The sequence below is a fragment of the Anas platyrhynchos genome, chromosome 2 (assembly GCF_047663525.1).
Source record: "Anas platyrhynchos isolate ZD024472 breed Pekin duck chromosome 2, IASCAAS_PekinDuck_T2T, whole genome shotgun sequence".
NCBI classification, from domain to species: domain Eukaryota; kingdom Metazoa; phylum Chordata; class Aves; order Anseriformes; family Anatidae; genus Anas; species Anas platyrhynchos.
Genome location: NC_092588.1, coordinates 122,719,487 through 122,742,188, shown reverse-complemented (window position 1 = coordinate 122,742,188; position 22,702 = coordinate 122,719,487). Strand labels below are relative to the sequence as shown.

General features: G+C 42.9%; 1 protein-coding gene across 1 annotated transcript in view; it reads right to left on the bottom strand.

Moving 5' to 3' along the window:
- Positions 1 to 2,708: 2,708 nt before the first annotated feature.
- Positions 2,709 to 22,702, bottom strand: part of RFTN1 (raftlin, lipid raft linker 1) — a 93,157-nt gene continuing 73,163 nt past the window's right edge. Inside the window, exons 7-10 of the mRNA XM_027451013.3 lie at positions 19,947 to 20,062; positions 9,644 to 9,747; positions 8,160 to 8,241; positions 2,709 to 5,113 (exon numbers count right to left, since the gene is read on the bottom strand). Coding sequence (XP_027306814.2) covers positions 4,721 to 5,113; positions 8,160 to 8,241; positions 9,644 to 9,747; positions 19,947 to 20,062 — 695 coding nt within the window. The 3' untranslated portion in view covers positions 2,709 to 4,720. The remainder of the gene's footprint in view (positions 5,114 to 8,159; positions 8,242 to 9,643; positions 9,748 to 19,946; positions 20,063 to 22,702) is intronic.

The window sequence follows — 22,702 nt, the reverse complement described above, 5'->3', positions numbered from 1 at the left end:
ACACTCAGATGGAGAGCTGTGGGGCAAAGATACGGCTCTCTAATTGTACGCTTGTGCAGGGGTATTAAAAACTCACCCACGCGCCCCTCTACAGCAAAAGGTGACACACAAACACCCCACTGTACCAGTCACCTCCGTTACTGTGAACAAGAAGTCCTTTTCTTACCTTGAAGTTATCCTGCCAAAAGGCCCTGAACATCTTAACTCCATAATGCATACATCGTTAATAAACGCCAGCATCCCCTGCCTCCATACATCTTTCCTGTTGACACACAAGAATATTTTGGAAGTCTCTTCTTTAATGGTCTTGTAGTGAAACATCAGTTTCACCTTAATAGCCATTTATTGGATCCTACTCCATCGTAATTGATGCAGGAAGAAAAAAAAAAAGGGAAATTAATTAACCTATATAAACGTACGCTGTACAAATAATTAAATAAATGTGATGCTACTCTAGGCTGAAGGAAACAGAAAGCAACCCCTGCTGTTCCGCAGCTACTGAGTTGGAGAAACATTCTCTTCACACTGTCAAATCGCAATATATCATTTGAGAAAATGTTTATTCTGCTCGTATTTGTGCTATCAGCTAAGGAAAGACTTCTTAGGAGAAAAAGTAGACTAATGATTACTTCTTTCCTGAGAAAAAGTGGTAGAATGAGCTACGTGTTCATCTCCACACTTAGATTTAAACTTCGTGAGCTGGTTTGTGAGTTACCTGGTGTTACAGCTTTATTGGGCTGAATCGTTTTCGTCCTCCTGTGACATTTACTTTAGCAGTGTGCTGTGTGCTTGTCTGCTACAACGAATATGAAGCATTCTGATTGGATTTGCATTAATTAACTGGAAAATAGTGACTATTCAGTTATTACATCATTTTAGTTAGTAGGGTGCTTTTAGAGGGAATAAAAGAAAGCACTTACATTGAAAGCCTTTTCTTTCAGCCCTTCAGTGTATAGGTAAGGTACTGATTAGAGTCAGCTGCCACATTGAGCACCACAGGCACCTTTCTGCTGATGAAGGCTTTTGCGAGGATAGCCTTTTAAATCCTGAAGCACGTTTCCACTGACAGCCTTGGATACAACTCTTAATTCATAGGTGCTTTGGCATTGTTAGCCAGCACTCTTCATGCCTTTGAGAAGCGTTTATTGGCAAGAAATTAGTATCTGCTCTTCTTACGCTTTTCAGTTACAGGATGATGAAAATCCTGCATGAAAATCGGGAAGGGCTTTAGTTCTGCCCTATAATTGGCTCCCTGAGGCAAACGCACCGAGTCACAGAAATTACAGTGAAAAAGCAGGGCATCCAAATGCTCACCTCAGAAACTGAGGGTGATCTAGGAGGCAAATTAAGAAAAAAATAAAACCAACAATGTACATTGTGTATTGTTTTCTGCTTCATTTCTAGCATTTTCCATGTGTATGTGAAAGCAACTGTGTGCTATTATTTCAATGAAATTGTTTGCACGTACACAGACCAATTGAAGCAATTACTCAAGATGAGGCGCCAGATACAACTTCTGTGCAGTTGGCCTCTCTTAAACTTCACCTAAAACTATTTTGACGCCTGAACATTTTGGACTTTCAGCCCACCTTCAACCCCTCTGGTGCTGCTTTCAATATCCAACTGTATCAATTTCAATATCCATGATTTCAAAATCAAGGGATAGTTTCAGCAATCCCTTTTCCATCCATCGTTGAATTTCGCCAATCCCCTGTTCTATCTTCATTCAGCTTTTACATTTCCTTAGTTGTCTGTTCCCTTTGAACTCACCCTCTCTGCCACTTGTCTCGCTCTGAGCACCACCAGCCCGCACAGCTCCTCCTGGCAGCGTAATCCTCCTTGGAGAGGCAGCTCCTGCGACTGCTCCGCACCTGTGGGTTCTGTGGACTCAAGGAAGCATTAAAACCCGTGTTAAAACATCAGAGGGCCACCTGCCTGTGCTGCAGCGCCTCACGGTCACTCACCAGCCCACACGGCTGGGAGCTCGGAGGAGCTGGGGCTTCGCTGGGAGAGGTTGGTACAAGTCCTGCCCCTTCCCTGCCAGCTTGAGATCGAGGTGGTGGCCCCACAGCCGAACTTCCCTGTCAGCCCCTCCACCGCTGGCCAGGTTTGCAGGTAGGGGAGTTAAGCTCTGGCCTGGCCATTTCCCTTCTCTGTTCAGGCCTTAAATAAGGTGCCGACTGCTTGCTTTCATTTCCTTGGCCCCTGTGGTGGTCTTGCTTCTTCAAGCCTGAAGTGGCAAAGAACGCCGAGATACACAACACGGGTTAACAGATCACTGCTCTACCCCAGGCCGCCTCTGCAGCTCTCCTCACGTCAGTGTCGTGGCCACACGGTGAGCCAAGCTCCCACGTCTACTTGAGACGGGGCAAGGTGAAGGCGCACACACAGCTCCAGACGGCCAAGCTACCTCAGACTCCTTCAGAGTCACAAGTTTTTTTAACTGAAAACCAGCAATTTTCTTGTCAAACCTGCCCAACCCTAACCCACTATGTCAGGTACAGGATCAGGGTTTGGTGTCAGCCAAGGAAACCTCCCCACAGCGCCTACGTGCCCTGTCAGGCCGGAGGCAGACAAGCAAGAAAGCAAGAAGTCGTAACACTGGGTGACTACAGCTAACCCAGAAGTTAGGAACTTCACCACCACGCCAAGACCCCGAGTTCCTCCTTCTGGGGACAAACAACTGGCAGTTGAGCAATTACCACAAATAGAAAACCTCCTCATGAACTTTATTTCTCTTTAGTTTTGTAAGCAGTTGGGATCCAAAAAGGCTCGAATTGCAATCCAATAAATGCTTTCGCTATTCAGAAGTATTTGCAAAGTTCATTCTGTAGCAACACTTTTTACGAGTAAAATATTCATTAAATACAGGATTTTTTAAACAAGGTTAATAATATAAAGCTAGTCCTTAAAACAGAAACCGTCAGGAAAGTATCCTATGATAGTAAAATTTGCAGACAGCTACTTTAAACTGTCCAGAGCAGAGACCTTGGCTTTAATGGGAACAACTGAAATAACAAAGTTTTGACGTTACTGGAACTTCAGCCTAATATCAAGAAACGGAATGAAATAATTGAAAAATATCGCCAGAAACTGAATTTACTTACGGTCCTGTGGTTCAGCCACAGAATTCAAAATAAATACTCTTCAGTCAATCGATGAAAAAAAATATTACAGTACTTTGTAGGTATGAAATGGAATGGCTTCAACTTGAGTGCCAACCTTCCAAATTTAATGAATATTCAAATGGCATGATTTTTCCCTTCTCTGCAGTGTTCTGCCAACTCTGCAATTTTAAGGCATGGAAGAGGCTTTTGAATCACGCTAGGTGTGCATTTGATGCAGAACACGGTTCTTCTGTTGTACAGCATTTTGGTTAGAAGAGTAAGGAAAACTATCAGGCAGAAATCAGTCAAGGGAAAAAGCAACAAATCACTTCCAAAGCTTTTGGTTCAAAAAAAAATATGAACAGGAAAATTCAGAATATATTTCTCACCTTTTTTAGCAGATCGTGTGACCACTTCTAAATAGGGATCAAGGTGGTAAAGAAGAGAGAAACAACTATTTTCTACATTTTTAAGAACGCTGAAGTGCTTGGAGAATATTGGTACAGAAATTATGTTACACATGTACATTCACTTGCAAATATTTTAACATAGCTCCAAACATAAAAATGTTGGTAATGTTACAGAATTCTGTTAGGTCCCGAAATTTGGTTACTTGTATTAAAACAAAACAAAACAAAGCTCTATTAAGGTTTTTGTATTCTGAAAGGTCATTTGGTGGCACGTGTAGGCCACTGACCCCTGCTATTTGTGTGTCATTTTGGTTCTTTCCCACAACATATTTCATAGCAATGAGGAAGTTGGGGAAAATCACATGGAAGGGGCAGATGGTGACATCTAATTCCTATTTTAGCGGAGAGCCACTGCAAGTGCTCTTAACCAGCTTTGCCATTTCATCTGCTTTTCTGTCTTCCAAAACCCCCACAACTATTGCTGAACTTGATTGGCAAAGAGAACGTAAGCAACAGGAATGCGAAATGTCATTTTATACTGGAGTCATCTGCCTCACACAAGTGTATCGTGAGGCTTGTTTACCCAGTGTGCCTAAAATAGGTGTATGATTTGCTTATTGCTTGAAGATCTGCAAGAGTTAATAAAATTCAGAAGAGAGTATCATCGTAAATATGCTGTTTGAGATAAATACAGATATGGCCTTCGTATCTAAGCCTTCTGATTTCAGCCTGTTTAAGCCCAAATTCCGTTTTCATGACACTACAAGCTTAATGACAAAATAACATATGGCACAGTAACTTCTCCAGCAAAGATACGTGGACAAGAAAATATTACAGAGTAAAATCTGAGCAAGTGGGACGTTCGCTTTGCACTAGATACAAACCTATTTTGCTACAGTCAGTCACAGAAAAACCCGAGTATGTTTCTGTCCCTACTTTTCAATTTCAAGTGTACCTTCAGAAGATGGAGTAGGGCCTTTCCCACTCCGTAATGCGGATGGAATTTTGGCATTAATTTCTGTGGGTTAAAAAGCCTCCTGTAGTTAAAACATTAAGATAGCAGTATGCTAAGGAGCAAAAATAAGTACAATGCCAAAGAAATGCTGAATTGAGCAATGGAGTTAGTGATGGCGATTAGCGAAATCTGTTCTTTTGCCTTGGCAAAGTATCAGCAACTCACAGGGTTCCTAAAAAGTCAGTCTTTTACTCACAGCAACAGTCCGCATCCAGTCCTGCCCCCTCACTCCCGGGAGCGCAGTCCTGCCCTGACACTCCCAGCCCCTCGCAGACCCCAGCGCTGTTTTCATGGGTGTCGCAGCCGGCAGGACACGTTTCCTCCGACGATGCCCCATCGTGATGGGTACCTCTGTCGTTGCTGCCACCTACCTCATCCCCCAAGTCTATCACATCACACAGCTGCTGCTCTGGGTCAGGCCTTGCTGCTGCTGAGATTTGTGCTTCCAAGTTTCTTGTGTTCTCCGTGACTTCAAATTCCTGCTTCTCCGACATCTGCTTCTCCCCGCTGCTCAGCTTGGCCTTCACGGATTTCTTCGTTTGTTTGTTGTGCATGTCCTCTTTGGAGAACCTCCAGTGAAACTACAAGTAAGAGGTGCAAATGTTAAGGGCCACTTGAAACAATCTCAAGCTGTCATTTGCTTTCCTGAGTAGAAATGTTTTTGTTATTTAGTTTTAATTCGAAGTTACTCTGCCTAAGAAGACCTAAGATGAAAAAATTGTGTGACTAAACCAGACGGCCTTAAGATCATTTGTGCCTATATGTATGCATCTATTGCGCAGAGAAGAGACTGTTCCGCGTTCTGCTTCTGCTGTTTTACGTACCCAGTAGGTTCCTTTCTAAAAGATATTTCATCACTGGGGCCCAGGGCATCCTGGCAGTGTGCACTGTGTGGAAAGCAGGACTGGAAAGCTGCACCAGTGCTGACAGAGGAAGCAATTGTGTGGTGTTATTCCATCTTTTTCCACCAGGCTAACAGGGGAACTAGTACTGTACCCAAAACTATACCCAAGCAGTAAAATACTCTGCTTTTTGGAGAGACAATACAATACTGGGTCTTGCAGCATTTGCCACAAGACTTGTCACAGCTGCCATTTCAGAACTGTTTTAACTAACGTTGAAAGCAAACAGAACAGCAGTACCATGAAACCTCGAAATACTGACTCGACTGGCCTAACATACGCAGAGTCTGACAAATATGTCATTAATATATATGCTTCATTCATCAAAAAATAAAAAAGACTTCTCAAGGAAAGGCAGACCAGGTTCCAAGCCACAGCTGAGCCATCCTACAGCACGCCAAGCCCATGTGAGCACACACTGCCATTTCACCAGGGGTGTCCATGCTGAAGCAGATTCAGGGATGGGTTAGGATGAGGTGCTCAGTACTTTCCGCCCGTCACAAATAAAAAAGCCATTTTTCCCCTGCGACCGTGGCTGTGTCAAAGTTGGTCAAGAGAACAATTTACATTCATAAATGTTTGATTCAGCTATTTATTCCTTAAGCACAAAGCAATTCAAAGCCCATTAAGTTTATTAGATTGCAAAGATGGAGCAGCGCTCCTTCCTGCTGCTTGTCAGAAGGTAGTATTAAACAAAATAATAAGAAAAGGAAAGAAACTGGCTTTCACAAGATTCTTGGTTTAACTTAGAGGAAGCTTTCTTTCCTTTTTCTATAAATTGTAATAGTATTTAAGTGAAAGATAACTTCTTAGTTCTGGAGCTCAATTGTTTAAAATTCACAGACACCTGAGTGTTTTCCTCTTTGATTTGCAGAAGTGCTGGACACCCACAGCTCCTTTGTAACTCAAAGCTTTCTCTGACAGAAGACAAGATCAGAGCCCTGAACATGATAAAGATCAAACTGTAGGAGATTCTGCATATGTATGTGTAGTTATTCAGGTATATACACTGTATTTCACCAAAAAAAAAAAATGTGTACAGCTTGTTTCTGCTGAAATGAGTACCACTTTTTAATTAAGTAAATGAACATGATTACCTCATCATTGGTTGAATATTGCACTAGGAAGAGTACTTGGGTCTTACCAGAGAGAAAAAGAAGTTCTACCAATCCTTGGACATTTTCTTTTCTGTTCACGTGGCTAAACTGAACAGCAGCGGGTTGGTAAGCACAGATAGGATGGATCTGTTTCCAACACTGCAACATCCTTTTAATCTTATCAGTGCATTTCCCTCCACGAAGTGGTTATCTACAGACATTTTAGACATGCCCTACCTAAGCTGAAAAAAACCCTGAGAGCTTGTGATGTTACATGTGCAGAATATTCAGCAACTTAATCAAATGCTAAGCTTGGTGTCTTTGAAGTGACTCATAACAGCCATTTACAGACGTTGGCCAAGTCTCAGAAATATCTATGTAATTATAACCAACGTGCCCTATTTTCCTTGACCTTTAGGCTGAAAACGCATGCTAGCAATTTTTGCCCTCAAGTATGTCTGTATATTTAATACTGCCAACAAGCGAATCCTTTGTTTTGTCAACCAAACATTGTTCAATAAGTTTTTATATCCCCGAATGAAAAAATGTAAGCAAATTATTGAGTCATCTGGATGGTATGCGTTTGTTAGTACAATACAAGAAAGTCGTATCATACTGTTTTCTCTGTTTGAAGGCTTACAATTGATTACAGCTTCCCGCCCCTTCAATTCAAACCACACAAAGTGGTAATAAAAGTATGACCGAGTATGGGCACCCCAACCCTTGTCCCAACACCCCTTTAATCACTTGAAAACGAAGAGAAGAAACAAGAAAGATGGGCTTCGTAGCAAGTTCACAGTGTTATTTGGCTCCAGCTTCACTAACAAGAGAGGGTAAATCCTAAATCACAGCCACACTCCCAGCAGTTCCCTCCTACTTCGGTCAGTTCAAATAGTTTCCTATTCTCTACTGTATCTAAAAGGTGACTTTCACAGAACCAGGCTCCAATTCATGGCTTTATAGATGAAAACTATCTGGAGTTACCTAAACCATTGGGTAAAATGCTCTCAGTGCTCAGCTCTGCTTAGCTTCCAAAAAGGGAAACGTGAATACGTATGTGTATCCACATATGTGCATTGTTAGCTGTCAGCTGCCTTCTCTGATCATGTAGGTGGATTCGGGGGACTTTTTTTGCTTACATTCTAGCAGAATTTGTCAACCTTCTGGTTTGTTTTTCTACCTGCTAGCACGAGGTAGAAACATGAGCCATGATCAGGCCTGCACTGTGCTAGGCTCTATCAAAAGGTGTAGCAAGAAAGAGAACAAGTTAAATAGAAAAGCCAGGCAATGGGGGAGAGACAGTTGTACCAGTTCCACCTTGCAAGACAGTGAATATGGGCAGAGAATTGTTAAGTCACGTATGCAGGTTTATGACAGAGCTGTAAAGAGAAATCTACGTCTCTTCTGCTGCTGTGAGTTCAACAGAGAATGAAATACAAGAGCTTTCACATCATCTGAGCATCTTCTTTCATTTGAACAGTTCAAGTCCTAGTGTGTTGCTACTGTTTACCAGGCCTCTTTATCACAGAAATGTTGAATAGGCCATTTTTACTTCTATGGGAAATCAATTACAATATTAAAATTCTGCCAACAAAACACAAAGAAACCAGGAACATAAGGTTATTTACCTTAGATTCTTTCTTCTTTGCTTTCTGGGGCAAAGAAGGTCTCTGAAGAAATACAATTTGCTTTGTAGATAAATTCCCTTCCCTGAAAAGAAACAAATGCACACTCCTGAGAATGAATTAAATCCACATGCAGCACCGTTCAAAGTGAAAATCCATCTCAGTCATTTATTTCTGCAGGTCAAAGAAGAACAAAATGAAGGATGACCTAAACATCACCTGTCCCCAGTGTCTTTGAGCAGCCTGGTATTTTGGGGGAAAAAAGATCGACTGGTTAGCCAGATAGTCTGTGACATAACTTTGCTGAATGTTTTAGCATTAGAGTGTAACCAGAATAAATTGTTGTGAAGAAAAAGCAAGAAACCTGAGTGCCAAGGTACATGTGCTTAGCAGAGTCTCAGTGACTAGGGAGGGCTCCCTCCCTGGTGGGGCACACATCCTGGATGGGGCTTTGCACCCCCTACAGGTGTGCAGCAAGGCAGGAAGCACAAGCAAATGCCACCTGCAGCTGGATTTTGGTGCCTCCTGAGCTGTCGACCTGACCTGTGTTACTCAAGTTATAAATGGGACACAGAAAGCAAGAAGAAAAAAATACATATATTTTTATATACATATATATATATATATATATGCCTTTAAGGAAGGCTTAAAAATCGTAATTATGATTTTTCATTCATTCCTATATTTAAACACACATGAAAGACTTAAATCCTATTTTTCCACCAGCACAGATGGCCTCTACTTTTTAGGCTTTTATGTGTTGAAGCAGTCTTCATCTATATCTCATAAAGAACAGGGCGTATTTTTAATTTTTTAAGATAAAAAATAATGAGCGATCGTATTGGTTTATATATAAATATATTCCTGAGTAGTTTAGATCCAGAATGTTTCATCTTTGTGATTAACAAGCAGGATGACTGTTTTTCACCACCATTATGAAGAGTATGCTTAAGTGACTTGCATTTACGTCTGAAAGCTCCAAATATTAGTAACAGCAAAGTAGACCCCCACAGTGATTATATATGCAAACAAAGCTCCTAGAGTAATGATGTGCTCATCTCACATGGTTCTGCTCAGCTAGACTGTGTACACCAGCAGCATTAGACAGACACTGGTTAAGAATAAAATAAATTTCCTCCAAATTGGCAACATCTCACTACAAACCGAACCCCAGGTTTTGGTTTTGCTCTAAGTGGGGCTTTTAGGAGATCCAGTGAAGGGATATTTTTTCTTTTTACACAGAAGCAAAACCAATAAACAGAAAATAAATGCAGAAACCACAGGGCCATGCTGCATTATTTTGCCCACCAGACATGTGCTTCCTGCCCTCTGTGGCTTGTGATGCTCAGGAAACCCAGCCAGCAGCTGCAGGAGGGTTTGCGAGGGTAGCTATTGTGTGCAGGCAAGGAAATCTCTGCAGAGAGAACTGCTTGTGGTGCACAGACAGTGCCTTCACGGCCAGAAAGCAGCGCTCGCCCCCTCCCTACCTGTTTGTCTTCACAATTGGGGTAGGAAGCACACACGTCAGCTGCCAGCCGTACATGGCAAGGGAATTCAGCAGCGGAACGTAGTCTGTCTGCACCTCGGCTCCCTAGGAGAGAAAAATCAACAGTTAACATCATGGCTAGGAGTGTGACAGTCACTGTGGCAAAAACAATAATAATAATAATTTAAAAAATGCACATAGGTTTTCTGGGAGGGGCAGAGGGTTTTTGTGTTGAAGTGAATCATTCTGTATGTTCAGCTACGCAGGAAGGAAAACGTGAGACTCGGGACCAACCACCAGGTCATCCTAAGTGTTAAATGGATTTCCTTAAAACGGTAAACATCTGTGAATTTATTTATTTTTTAATAGCGCCTAAATCATCCATAAAGCTTTCTGTGTTTCCGGATCTGAACAAGACAACCTCGTTGTATTTTATCAATTATCTCCTCCCAGGCAAAAAGATATTCAAGAAGATAAAGACAATACCGCTTTGCCCAGATTCTGTGCTTGTCTAGGCTAAAGAAAATCCTGCAGATCTGTCCTGGGATCTATTAGGTGACGCCGTAATGGTGCACCAAGAGCACGGCCAGAATGGCCAACAACAACAACAGAAACAAAACCTAAGTGCAGGTCTATTCCTTTTATCACCCAGGAGCACGCATTGCCTCCTTGTTATTTCCAATCAGGAAATCCGTGGGCGAGACCCAAAACACTGCCTTTCTGTGTGGAAGTCTGGCTTTAGTCACAGAGCCACACCACAGAGCCTTGCTAATGCTCCTCCTAACAAACGGCAAAGCCTGCAATTCACACATGGAGAACACTGGTGATTTCAACAAAGATTGCTCCAGCGAGGTGTCTAATTGCCATGACGTCCACTAATTCAGCGAATAGATGCTGCAGCACATTTACTAGGTTTTAATAAACGCAAAGCAGAGAAGTGGCTACCACTGGCCTCTGCAAATCCAGCTGTATTCCGTCAGGATGACAATTGGATTTGCCAGAAAGCTCAAGCCCTTGCACTGGTTTCATGTGCACGCAAGGAGTTTTAATTGCCAATTCTCAACACTGGGCAAAGCACAATGTCCTCAGTGTTAATCAGAGCTCTTCCAAAAAATCCATTTATTCTGCAGAAACAGTCATTTGATCAGAATTAATCCAAATCCTGCTGTGGGATTTCAAAATATTCAGGTGATTTCCAACCTCAGCTATTCCTTTTTTCTAATGCATGCCCTACAGGTCACTTGATGTCTTCATAACCGAGGAACTGCCTGACTATGCCTATTCAAAACCTGATCTTGATTGCAAATAGCTGAAGAAGCTCTACCACTCCTGCTTAAAAAGGAGAGCGTGCTCAACTAACGTCACCTCTGATTTCTGTGCAGAGGCTTTCAGGGACTTTTACAGGTACTTTACTACATCAGCAGGTACAGACCAGCACTGCTAACTCCAGGTGAGGAGAGAGATGTCCTGAGAAAGGGAGCAATACCACGTGGCCTCTGGCTCCTTCCCTCTGCAGTGATCAGGACGGATCACACAGCTGTGACTGTGGTGGGTCCAGAGCCTGCCCAGACTTCCATTCTCCTCCTTGCTCTCCCTCTCTTCACAACTGGTTTTAAATATTGAGATTTCAAGGGTAGTGCAAAAAATGATGACATATCTGGATGCCTTTAATTAGCTAACGACTCGCAAACAGATTAATCACACTCTGAGATTTATCAGGTTGGTCAACAACGCCTTCCAGAAACGCAGATGAAAACGGGAGCATTAAGAACAAGGTCAGAGCACCCACCACCACCAGCCCCCCACGAGGCACCTGGAAGGCCACGTAATAGGATCTGACCTAGTCCTGTCAAACAGTGTTTGTAAATGAAAAACCAGCAGGAGCTCACTCATTTAGGGTGTGCAAGAACAGCAGGTCAGGAAAGACTGGCAGGGCAGACCTCGCTTGTGCCCCGAGCAAGTTCCTGTGATGCAAAGAGGACTCGTATTTTGATTTCGTTGCCTCAGGTTGGTGCTTACCAAGGAGACCCTTCTCCTTCCATCAGGATGCCCAACAAACATGTCAAAAACCAGACAAGGATTACGGCAACGAGGGAGGACGCGGGCACCACGCAGAGCTCGTTGGGCTGCTGCAGAAGCCAGCTTGTCTCGGGGATGTGCTGCCGCTCCTGCCACAGCCCGCGGCCCCTGCGGGCTCCGAAACAGGGACCTGTCTGTGCGGGGACCTGTCTGACCTGCCGGGATTAGGCACCTGATTAAGCAGCTGATGGGGTTGCACTGCACAGCCCCAGTGCTGCAGAAGGGAAAGGAGAAGGTAAATCACATGCCGAAGTGCGAAGTTAGTGGAAATTAAGTCGATTGAGCTAAAAGGAAATACAAAGAAAATACGGAAAAGGGAAAAAATCTGTTGAAAGAGTGCCGTGCGACTGGCACAAGAAGGTGGCGTATTGCTTTGTGCACGGGCTGCTGGCTGACAGCACGATGTGCACATGGACTGTTGGGAGGAAGGACGTGTATCCATTATGCAGAGGCACACACCGCCTCCCAGCTCCACAGGCCCTTTACCAAGCCCGCACCCACTCTGCTTTGGAGGACTCCGGCCCTGCAGCTCTTCCCAGGTCCCCGGGGGAACGAACTCCTCCTAATAATTGCCTTCGTTTGAAGGTGACAGACGAGAGGAGGAGTCTCTCCTGAATAAACAGGTGTAATTCATGCAGGCTCCTAGCTCCTTCCTTGCCAATGCAGGTAATTGCAGCCTGAAAGCCACAAGAAATGAATTCCCCGGCCCCCTCCTGAATCAGCAGCTGTGACCCCATCCCACAGCCAGAATTCGCCTACCAGCAGGAGTCACGGTTACACACACCTCCGGACAGCTAGACAGAGCAATACAGTATTAAAATTGTTTTATCTACTATTACTTCAGATGGAGGAAATTTAATTTCAAGCACCGGGTTTCATCAGAGGAAATTTCCGTGCTCTTTCTGCCTAACAGATTCGGGTTAGAAAACCACCAGGAGCAGAAAGTAGGTGCCAGAGCTCTCTCTGCTGAAAAAGAAGTGTTCAAATAATGTGCCTCAAACCGGGAGACGTTTCATTCAGTGAGAGGGTGGAAAATTTTAATTAACTTGCTTCCCACTCTCCTGTAGATGAGAAGTAATCTCTGATCACACCTTGAGTGTCAAGAAGCCAGAGCATATTGAGCTCGGCTTTTCCCTTGACTTCCATCACATGAAAAGAATTCATTTTATTTATAGTTGTATTGTTTGTTTGCAGGATTGTTTTTTTTTCCTTTCACAGAAGCTTTTGCTCATTAGAAAAGAATAAAAAATATGATTAAAAAATGATAAAGATAATATCTAGGGCAAGCCACACAAACAACGGCATTAACCATTTTTCTTTTCTTTTCTCCCCCCTACTGCGGCAATTTTAACCACAGCAAGATAATAAACACAACAACTACTAAGCTCTTCTGAGACTGAAAAAAGTTCATTAGAAACCATTCTTTTCTGGGCTAAGTGAATGTGATTTAGTTACCAGGCAGCTATGGATTGTCACTATTTAATATTTTTTGCCAACGTGGATTAAAGAGTGGAAGATTGAAAATCCCATTAAGTAAATCCTAATAAAAACCTTTATGAGCAAATCCCGACAGACTGCACGCTAAGGTCTATGGACAGATGGCAAAGAGGATGGGAAGTGAGAAACATGGCTGCTTTGAGAGCACAACCCACTCTTTGTGGGGGCAAACACAGTGTGTGCCATCCCAGCTCCTTACAACACACAACAGAGATCCCGCTGAGGGGGCAGTGTGTGCACCTGGCCGCTGGGCTGCAAGGCTCCAGAGCTGGGCCTTTTGCTATTTCACTGTAGGAAGGATGAAGAATTGGTGAAGGTAAGGAAGGGGACAAGCAGACCAAGTCCAAGCTCCAAATTGGCAAATGATTTCTCCATTCCTCTTTCAAACTTGTTCCATAAAAGAACTTCTCTTAATAATGCAACACTACTGATCCATTAAAACCATTTATTGCAAACAAATGAAAAGTTTCACAAGTGTTTCAGCAATAAAAGTTGGACTACGCTCTTCTAATATTGTGCTCCTCCTAAATTACAGCGTATAATGTATCACAGAACCTTGTTAGCAGACCTGCAGTGCTGTAGGAAAACAACGCCCCCACCCCAAGACCAAGCCAAAATAAACCAAAGACACAATGAAAAACCACAACAACAAACCAAACAAAACAAAAACCAGGAGTGAATAAATCTACGGGCAGCCTTTTGCTCATTATCCTGGGTATATGTAGTTTAGGCTTCTTACTAATGATTACTTGTTATATGTGAATTCATGCACAGTGAATTATTTTTGAGAGTATGATGAGGCTTCAACACTGCACTGGGCAGCATCCTGTTGAGACAGCTTTTCTGAGATTCAAATGTGCCCAATCCCAATCTGAGCACACACATGCACTGCTGAGCAGCATTTACATCTGTCTCCATGTCTAGAGTAAAATAAGAATAAATGAAATAAAATAAAAAACCTCCTCTGCCAGCAAAGTCCATGTCTCTCAGTGACTTCTCTGGAGGCACACCCTACTTTCTAGCACATGTATAAACCAGTAAGAATAAATGTTTGAGTACTCCTGGTGTTGCCTGCACCTGTAACGCAGAAGCACGTCTGTGTAGCAGCACTGCTTTGCATTTATCAAAGCAGAGGACAGGTAGCAAAAGCTCCTCGAGCTGAACACAGTGTGCTCTCCTCAAAGGAAGTGTGGAAACATCTTATGAAATGTGTTAAACTTAATATCGCACAGGAGCATCCACATGACAGGACAATTCCACATAATTGGCCACGGAGCACAAGAAATAAACATGACCTAGCAGTCCATTAATACGTTTTCTTAAATAGCTCTGGTTTATCTAGTTTCCCAATTCCTGCAACATTTGTGTGCTATGTCTTTACATGAGTGCTAGGTTTTCCATTTATCCTTCAACTGGCTTTGGATTAAAAAACAAACAAAAATAAGAAAAAAAAAAAAAAAAAAGAAAACTATCAGAGAACCTGTGTAACCCAGCTTGCCTTACCACACCGAGCTTAATCTCCTCCACACAGCTTCCCCGGTGTAATTTCCCTCGGTTATACCTTATTCTCAGACAGACTTTGGCTTCTGCAAAAAGGCCTCGTGCACCACTTCACCCTTATAAAACTAATAATCTGTTTCCAAGCAAGAAACTCAGCCAAAGAACAAACTCTCCACAGCCCCAGGTCCAGTCAACGGGGGAGGAGACCTTGAAAAATGCCCTTTTCGAACTTGCAGGGTTGTGTGCATCCCAGCGGCTGCTTCCTGAGCTCCTCAAAATGCCGAGGCCCATCTTCTACCTGCCCAGCAGCAGCACGGGGTCAAGGAGGTGCATGAGCCAATGCCCTACTGCCTGGGTGAAGATGACCTGCTGTGAAAAAGGAAAAGACTTGTGCCTTTTGTGAGACTTTATAAAGAATAAAATTCGAGGTCTGAAATGCTTCTTTACAGCTCCTTTCTTAAGTGGAAGGATCAGATCTGGTATGCTCGCTTTTTCCTGAAAGATTTATGGCTGAGTGGGAACTAACGCTTACCTGCGATCGTGTCGCAAACCTAGGCAAAACGTTACAAATAGAAGTGATTTTTATATACAGACTGTTTTAAATCCTGTGCTTTTCTGCCCATTTATCTCAAGTCCCTGTTACTCAGGTGGAAGAAGTGTTCGCGTTGTCAGATTCCAGTACCTCGAGCACCACAAGGAAGTATTGAAAAGTTCCAAATTTATGTCGCTAAATTTATCAAAAAAAAAAACAATGAAAGATTTACCTGTACATTTTAATCCTACATAGAGCATATGTCTACTGAGTCCAGTAAGCAAATATGTAGACATTTATGCTGCTTTTGGATCTTACCTAAAAGAAAGAAACCATTATAAAAACCTGTTAAAGATAACAGGCTCCTGAAGGTTTTGTTCAGCTTTACTTAAACAACAGCAAGGGACAAAATTCTGAAATACTATGCCCAGACAACACAGACTCCCTTTGGATGGCAAAAAGGGTCACTCACAAAACTGCATTTCATGCCCATCGCCATCAGCTCCTTTGCTGCCCTCGTCTATGGCTAAAACAGAACTGCCTTAATTGACGTATGACCTAAATCAAATCTGCAGTCAAATCAAATCTTCATTTCCAGAGAATTTTTCTAAAGGCTTACATTAAGGCAACTTGCAACCTAGGCTCAGCAGAGATCAGTCTTAAATCTTCTGATATGTCACACAGTAAAAGATTTACCATGTCTACAGAAGGCACTGACCCCAATCAGTTTTGAAAGGGAAGTGGCAACACCGTGATATATTTGAGATTGTATTCATGCTGGTGTACCAGAGATATGGTACAGCAGAAAATAAAAAAGTGATGAATCGCAAGCTGAAGATTTTCAGTGAGAAAATATCTGTAAATTAAGGAGAGTATTTTCAGAATGAACAGGCCTTCAGAAGAAGAACAACGAAGAAATCAAAAATAAATATTATAGCACAACTTTAAAGACAGTACTAGCTATTTTGTCATGGCTAATGGGGGAGAGAAGGTGACAGATTAGAGTTGGGGAGAGGGAAATCATGCAGGCTTTGATTAATCAGAGCTGTCTCCACACATTTGCCCACACAAGCAGAATTAAAACCATCATGCAAGTTTTAGGGCTAGATCTCAGAGACTGCAGTGGAAATAACATGCCCTGACATTTCTACAGTTAAAATGACAGGGATGCGAGCAGCATTTTGTCATTAGAAGTCCTCTGGTCAGTCACAGAGGATGTCACAGCTCTACTTAGCTTGAGAAGAAAGAGTTAAATTACTCAGAGCTATTACATCCTGTCTGCTGCTTGGCGGGACCACATACTGTGACAGCTGCAAGCTTTACATCCTCTGCAAACTGACATTTTACACACAGACCCAGTGCATCACACTGTTCAGCTTGTTTTTTCTATTAGCCTTAGCAATTAAAAAGGCAGCACTTTCCCTGCTAAGAGGTGTGCCAGCCCCTCTCTTTTGCCTTTATGATTAAACAGCAAAACTTTACCTTTTCAGTGAGAAAGGTTCTCTCCAGATATATATATATATATTATTACTGAGGGCATCGTGCTTGCTGTATGTCTTCCTGTCTTAAACAGCTTTCTTTTGTTGTGGCTGGGATTCTATTCATTTGTTTCTTCTTAATTGGGCTACAGCACGATGAATTCGCACAGTTCAGACCACATCTGAACAAGTTCACAGCTCATCCAGACAATCATATCTGATGCAAATTTAAAACTAGGATCCATTACACACATTCATGTCATGCTGTCCATCACTGCCTCTGCTGCTGCCTTGGTATATACAAAAATAACAAACGGAAAGGTTAATCTAAATCACAGCTAAACTTATATCAAAAAATAAGAAATTCCACAATAATGAGGCATTCCACTGCTCCAGTACTCTCTCTGATAATATTTTGAACCACCCATAATAGAAATAAAGCATTTACTGGCTACCAAACTCTGTCTCCTTCCTCCCATGTTACAGTCCCTCCCTCTGCCCCTTCATTAGTCCATGCTTACAGCAAATAAGGGTGAATTCCAACAGGATTTAACAGAGAGGCAGCTGGGTCTTCTGGTCAGGACACTGGGCAAGTGCCTACAGATTCTTCTGGCTTCCAGTACTTCTTTCACGCATTTGGTAACTTTACTTATCTGTGTCTGCTATCTCAGAAAGCACGTAACATGAAATACCCAGGAAATTACTTAAATCTCAGGGGAAGAAAACAGAGGTGGTCAGCTCTGCTCTGTCTCTGTCTGGGGAGAACCTTTCCAAGAGTTCCTCCACACCTCAGCCTCCTTCAGCAGGCTTTTTTCCCTCCACTTTCAGATCGGCGTGTAATGCACCCATGATGTCCCCAAAAGAGGGGCACCGTATCTCAGAAGAGCAGAATTGCCAGGAAACTGCCAGCATCCAGATTTCAAATTACAGCAGAGAACGATCTGATCACACCAGCAAGTTGTGCACATGCTGCCAGCCAGCTTCTGAAACTGCACACAGACCTCCCAAATGTTGCGTCTGGAACACGAGATCCTCCACATCAGCCCTCCCACAGACACGGTATGCAGCACTACAGCATCTCTGGACACACCAGATGGGTTTCGTTGGCTGGTTCCTTAATCTGTTGACCAGCTGTGCCTCCAGCCCGGGACAGCTAACCAGGAGAAACACACTGCTGCTACGATTAGGGCAAATGATGCTCTATCTTCCAGGGCTCTAACACTTCAAGGGGCCCTGCCAGAAGATACTCCTCAACCGTACCCTAGTTTCAGTCCCTGTCATCACAAGGTTCCCTTTATCAGATGCTGTCCTTGTCACGTAGCATGAGGCAAACTTTCTTATGTTCACCAAGAGCAAACTACGAGGTGTGTAGGGAGCATCATGTGCAACTCCATTGCAATATCCTTCTGAGCCTCTCGGTGGTTGTCTGAGAAAAGCCAAACTGATTCAGACCAAGAACCCATTTAACTCCGAAAGCTGCCTCCAATGTGGCTCTACAGGACACCTACGGGAGAGTAATATCAGGACAAGCATGTAGGATACCTGCCCCAAATATTTAACATATTCCCTCAGCACAGCACATGGTTTAGTTTCTACTGAAACCAGTTGGTGAGGTGAGGCACAGTAAGTGGAGAGGACCTGGGGGGGGTTCCCTTCCAAAACGCACACCTGATCTGAACTAAAATGCTTGTACAGATGCATAGATAGCGATAGAGAAGACAGAAACTGTGGAAGAGATGACTTTCTCTATCCAAACCCATCTAAATTTTTGAAGGCACAGCATTCTCCAGAAATGGGATCTACAGATCTACCTTCTGCTGCATAAAGAATGACCTAAATTAGTTTATTTTTGCTTGTTTTCACCTGGCCCTTCACTAGTTCCATATGAGGGCTCTCAATTTTTTAGATACACATTAGCACAAGAAAAACTGCTGTTAACACATTACACTGTTCTTCAAAAAGTTTCTAGCCATTATTATACAGCCATTCCTTGCTACACTACAAAGTCATCGTCTAATAACCAAACTCTTAACCCTAGCCTCTTGGAATTTCACACATTTCGTCTAGCATCTGTCCCAATTTTCGTTACTTTTAGTAATCCATACTTTTGGCATGTATTTGCCTTGCTTAAGTCTCTCTTAGGATTTCACACCATTTAGGATATATTCTAAGCTGGAAGATCAAGCATCGCCTTTATAGATACCTAAAATATATTTCTGGCAGACCAGAGTAATTTAACAATAAATCAAAAAAAAAATCTGAAAGCTAGCCAACAATTTCTTCTTTACCCCTGTGATCTTTTTGCTTCTTTTTGTGAAGTATTTTAAGCCCAGTTTTTTAAATACCTACCTGCGTACCAAACTTGCTGTGGAAGATCTGTATTGACTGATCTGAACGGTGGTTTTACTGATCTGAGTGTGCATTTAGATCAATAAATAGTCAACCTATGATATGCACAGTTTGTTTTCAGGGATCTACCCAGAACATACATTTTTTTCAGCATATAAAGGAGGTCAGACAGAAGTAAATGTGATAATTTCTGCACTCCTACTGCATGTAAAGGGCCACAGCCTTTTTAACTGCAATACTACACTGACCCTCATGGTCATATTGCCCTCGCAACCAATGGAGATACTCTACAATTCATCTAACAAACACCTGTATTTTTGGGACAGACAGCCCTGAGTTTCATTGCACACCACCACACACGTTGCCCCCTCTTCCCACTCACCCAATAAAGTATGGAAAGGATCAAAATAGCATCAAATGTCAAAAAAATTTAGGACAAGAGGGAATGGCCTTAAGTTGTGCCAGGGGAGGTTTAGGTTGGAAATGAGGAGACATTTCTGCTCAGAAAGAGCAGTCAGGCACTGGGACGGGTTGACCAGGGAGTGGTGGAGTCACCGTCCCTGGGGGTGTTCAAGGAGAGGCTGGATGTGGTGGTAGGGACATGGCTCAGTGGATGACAGTGGTGGTAGAGGGATGGTTGGATTAGGTGATCTTGGAGGGCTTTTCCAACCGTAATGATTCTATGAAAATCAGAAGAGCACTGTTCCAAACCAGGGTGTGGTTAGCTGACATTATTAATGCTGATCCCAGTACCTCAGTCACCTGTATGCTACTGCTGAAGGACAGGTAAATATGCAAGTCCGCCTCCACCCAGTGATTTGATTTACAAAAAAAAAAAAAAGAAAATCAAAGAAAAACTGCACACGTACCTTCAGCACAGTCCACTGTTCTACAACAATAGCATCATAGCCCTGCATGGTTTTACCGTCTTCCACAGCAACATCTTCAAAGAGAAACACTCCATCCGTTGTTCCATGAAAGGAATCTGTGAAAACGCAGGGTTACGAGTAAGCTCTACGGAAGACAACCCACGTGTAATGAGGCATTTGAATTCATTAACAGCATGTTGCTCCAGGCATGTTAATAAGAGAAGTGCGTAGACCTTCATCTGAAAGCCCAGCTATATTAAATGAATGAAACGGAGATCTCTAGCAGTTTTTAAGAGCAGCCACCACCGTCCACTCTGTTACTCCAGAGTCTGTCATCAAAAGACACAGCTCTTGCATTCTGAGCAGGCACAATGAGTTCAGCCCTCAGTTCTGCAGTACCTAAATGAAGTTACACACACATCTGCAGGCTGAAGACCATGCATTATGTTGCATCAACTTCTCAAAGGCTTTTGTAGGTACTCTGATAATATTAACATCATGCATGCAACCTCCCAAGTCCAAACCCTATCCATGGATCAGGCACCGCAGTTACCATGATCTACACGGACAAAGGATGATCTGGCATATCTGAATGCTGTGAAAGAAAAGATACATTCATAACTATTTCATCAATTTGTAAAGGCATTTGGACCATCTGGCTTAGTGGCTCTCTACTCTCATTTGTATTCCCAGCATGTTCAGCCCTTTTTCAGACTCCACATACTATCCAAGTTACTTCAGCACTGCTTTCTCCTTGAACCTAGCTGTATACTTGATTATCAGCAGCCACTCCCATAGGCAAGCCCTCATTTTTTATCAGCTTCGTGACACAATAGACTCCAACTAATTGGAAAAACTGGCTTACCTTTCCTTGCTAAAGTAAGATAAATGATGAAATAATAGCCTTTTCTAACAAACAGTACATAAACAGTATTGTGCTCTTTATCAACAGAGAGAACTCCTGTCACATTGTCACAAGCATGTTCCTCAGCCTGCCTTCCTGGTTTAAATAACACATTTACCCTGTACAACTGATTATAAAGACCTTGCTCATCCCCGGCCTGAGTGTTGTATTTTACACAATAGTTTCTTTGCATTTTTAGGAAAACAGTGTTCCTTGCAGCACACATGCCAAACTGATAGACCCTCAAACTGACTTGTAGGTAAGACAACACGTATCAAACTCACTATCAGTTTTCACAAAGGAAGAGTGAAGAGTATTAAAAGGCTTCTTACCCTTGTCAACACGACTCCTAGCCAACACTTCATATAACCTATACTCAGTTTATTATTCAGAAATGCAAAGCCCATGAAAAACTCCTGTGCTTGAAGGCTCCTGTCTAGAAATATATGTGGCAAGACTGTTGTTGCAGGTGTAAAGCATCTGCACAGCCCCTTGCTTCGATGTGCATGGTCCACTGCTCTTTTTTTTGCTGAAGTTTCAATCCAGTCATTCAGTTACAAATGAGCAGATGCAAATACTCATAGCTAACACAAAACCAGATTAATCATTTATTTCTGTTGAGGAGGAGGAAAGTTGTAAACCATTTAATAATTCCCACTCTCTTTGGGACTATGTGGATTAGGTAGATTTCTCATCTCAGTGAGGTGAACATTCATTTTTGCTGTGAAATAGCAGGTAAGATCTCTAAAATAGCTGGGTTACAGGTTGGAAAACATGGGGAGAACAAGCTTGTCACATCCAAACAGGCACAAGCCTCGATTACCATATTTTATACAGAAATGGCATTTTGTTAGGTCCTACATTTCAAAGTGGGAACCAACCCAACTTCTGTGCCATACATCGCATCCCAACACCCCAGCCCACACCCAGATCTATTTTAGGATGCACAGCATACAAATAACCCTTTGCTTTGCTAAAATGGGGTTCGCAGGACAGCACCCAGGGCTAGAAGCAGAATCCCATGAATCCACTACACACAGACATCGGAGTCTTGTAAGGGAAGCTTGGTACGCTAGCAGTGCTCTCGCCTCTCCACAGCGAGTCCTGTTCATGAAATTCAATGTCACACTGTTGGCACAACTGCAGCCTGAGCTCTGCCCACACATTTGCTTAGCCAATTAGTAAGCGATCACAACACAATCAGCATGCGTGTGTTTACGCTCTCATAAATCATCCGCCGTGCTCCGCTCCGCTGCGCGTCCCACTTGCACAGCTCGCAGCTCCCACACACGTGAGCGTTACGGCACATAGGCAACGCTTTAGAAACTAACAGCCGAGCTCGTGAGACCCTACAGGGAGCAGACAAAGTTGACTGCACTTCCTTGTTGGGTGTACAGGGATTATGGTCACAGGCTACACCCTGTCCATCCTAAAATCCATTGATCTGCAAAGAGAGGCACTGAGTCTCCCTGCAATACCTTTATCCCACAGATCCTACAAAGTCTGCAGCAACTTAGGCTACAAACTATGTTCTATAGGTGAGATTTGCATCACTTGGCATTACATATTTATGGCATGGATGTCTACAGTTGAATTAGCCACCCAAGTCTCTCTTTTACAACTGATGCAGAGAAATAAGCATTACTTCATTCAGTACCCAGCTTCATAGGTTCACAGAGTAACTGAGCTGGATGGGGACCTCAGGATGTCTCCAGTTCAATCTCCTGTTCAAAGCAGGAGCAAACCCAGTTGCTCAGGGCTTTACCCAGTTGTATCTTGAAAACCTTCAAGGATGGAGACCATATAACTTCCCAGGCAGCCTCTTCCAAAGTCTGACTGTTCTTATGATGAA